The sequence below is a fragment of the Phaethon lepturus genome, unplaced genomic scaffold, assembly GCF_000687285.1.
Source record: "Phaethon lepturus isolate BGI_N335 unplaced genomic scaffold, ASM68728v1 scaffold44065, whole genome shotgun sequence".
Taxonomy (NCBI): Eukaryota; Metazoa; Chordata; class Aves; order Phaethontiformes; family Phaethontidae; genus Phaethon; species Phaethon lepturus.
Window position 1 is genome coordinate 17952 of NW_010542151.1, and position 1280 is coordinate 19231.

The 1280-nt window shown below is 37.2% G+C and overlaps 1 protein-coding gene across 1 annotated transcript in view; it reads left to right on the forward strand.

Moving 5' to 3' along the window:
• The window catches only part of LOC104621448 (growth factor receptor-bound protein 10-like), a 25606-nt gene that overhangs the window by 17854 nt on the left and 6472 nt on the right, over positions 1–1280 (forward strand). Inside the window, 2 exon segments of the mRNA XM_010287938.1 lie at positions 469–546; positions 1206–1280. Coding sequence (XP_010286240.1) covers positions 469–546; positions 1206–1280 — 153 coding nt within the window.

A 1280-nucleotide genomic window follows, 5' to 3' on the forward strand; every position in this document is an offset into this window, starting at 1 on the left:
AAAGAGCTAGTGAATTAGAAAGGTTTGTATTTTATATCATTGTGAAAACCTAGTTCATCTTTATATTATCTTGTACAGAGCTGCTTATGCAGAATTTTTTTTTAAGTACACATTACTAAAGGGTAAAAAGAGGGCGAGTTAATATGTGTGTTCTGACCTCAAGTGAAAGCTTGTATTCTACAAGGAAAACATGATATAGCTGAGAGTGGCAGAAATTACCTGTGTAATTTCAGGCTCAGGCTTGTAAAAGTGCTGTCTTTTAAATAAAACTTGTTGGCCGTATTTACTGCTCTATTGCCACGTGCCAATCACTATTATTCAATGCAAATTGCTTTGGGACAGCTTCTGATCATGAAAATAATAAACTGGCAGCACCTTGCTCCAGTGTAAGTGGTGTTATGAAATCACTGCAGTTTTTTTCCACGGGTATATCTTTGAATAATAATGTCCTTGCATTTCTGTTGGCAGTATGGAATGCTACTGTATCAGAATTACAGAATTCCCCAGCAGAGAAAAGCCATGCTTCCACACTTTTCCACTCCAGTAGTAAGTAATGAACTTTTACCTCATTAATGTATGATGTTGGAAAAGGTACATTCGCTTTTGCATTTTAAAAGTGGAAATTTTTATGCTAAGGATTGTAAATTCAGCATTGTGTAGCAAATCAACGTAAAGCTCACGTTTCACTTGAGTACAGTTGACGTGGTTGGCTCTCCATTATCTTAGACTTACATGATCCACATGATTGAAAAATCTTGGATACGTCAGGCACTTTGAGATGTACAGTACAGAGACATCTGGCTGTCTTTGCAGAAGCCAGCTTAGGTCTGGCAAAACTTAAGACGTAGATCTCTGAAAATATGTTGGGCTGACTGTTAGCTATCTAAAAGTGAAAATCCTATATTTGGATCCCAACTGGCCCTGAAAATGACTGGAGTATAGTAGTAGGGCAAGTGGGCAACTTGAGCAATACAGATTTTATTCTCAGCCTTTGAATCCTTTCCCTCCCCCATGGCCTAAAAAGAAAAGCCATCTATTTTTGTGTCTGCGAATCTTTTGGAAGGGGAAAAAAAATGAGATGTATTTTCTGTGCTGTTGAAGGATAACTTTGGACAGTCTTCTGAAACGAAAACATTTTGAAATGAAACTCTCAAGCTGGTTTTTTCTTTCCCTGTTTTTTGAAACAAGTGAAAATTCCTTTTCAGAGAAGTGTATCTGAAAACTCACTAGTAGCAATGGATTTTTCGGGGCAAATAGGAAGAGTTATTGAAAATCCTGCT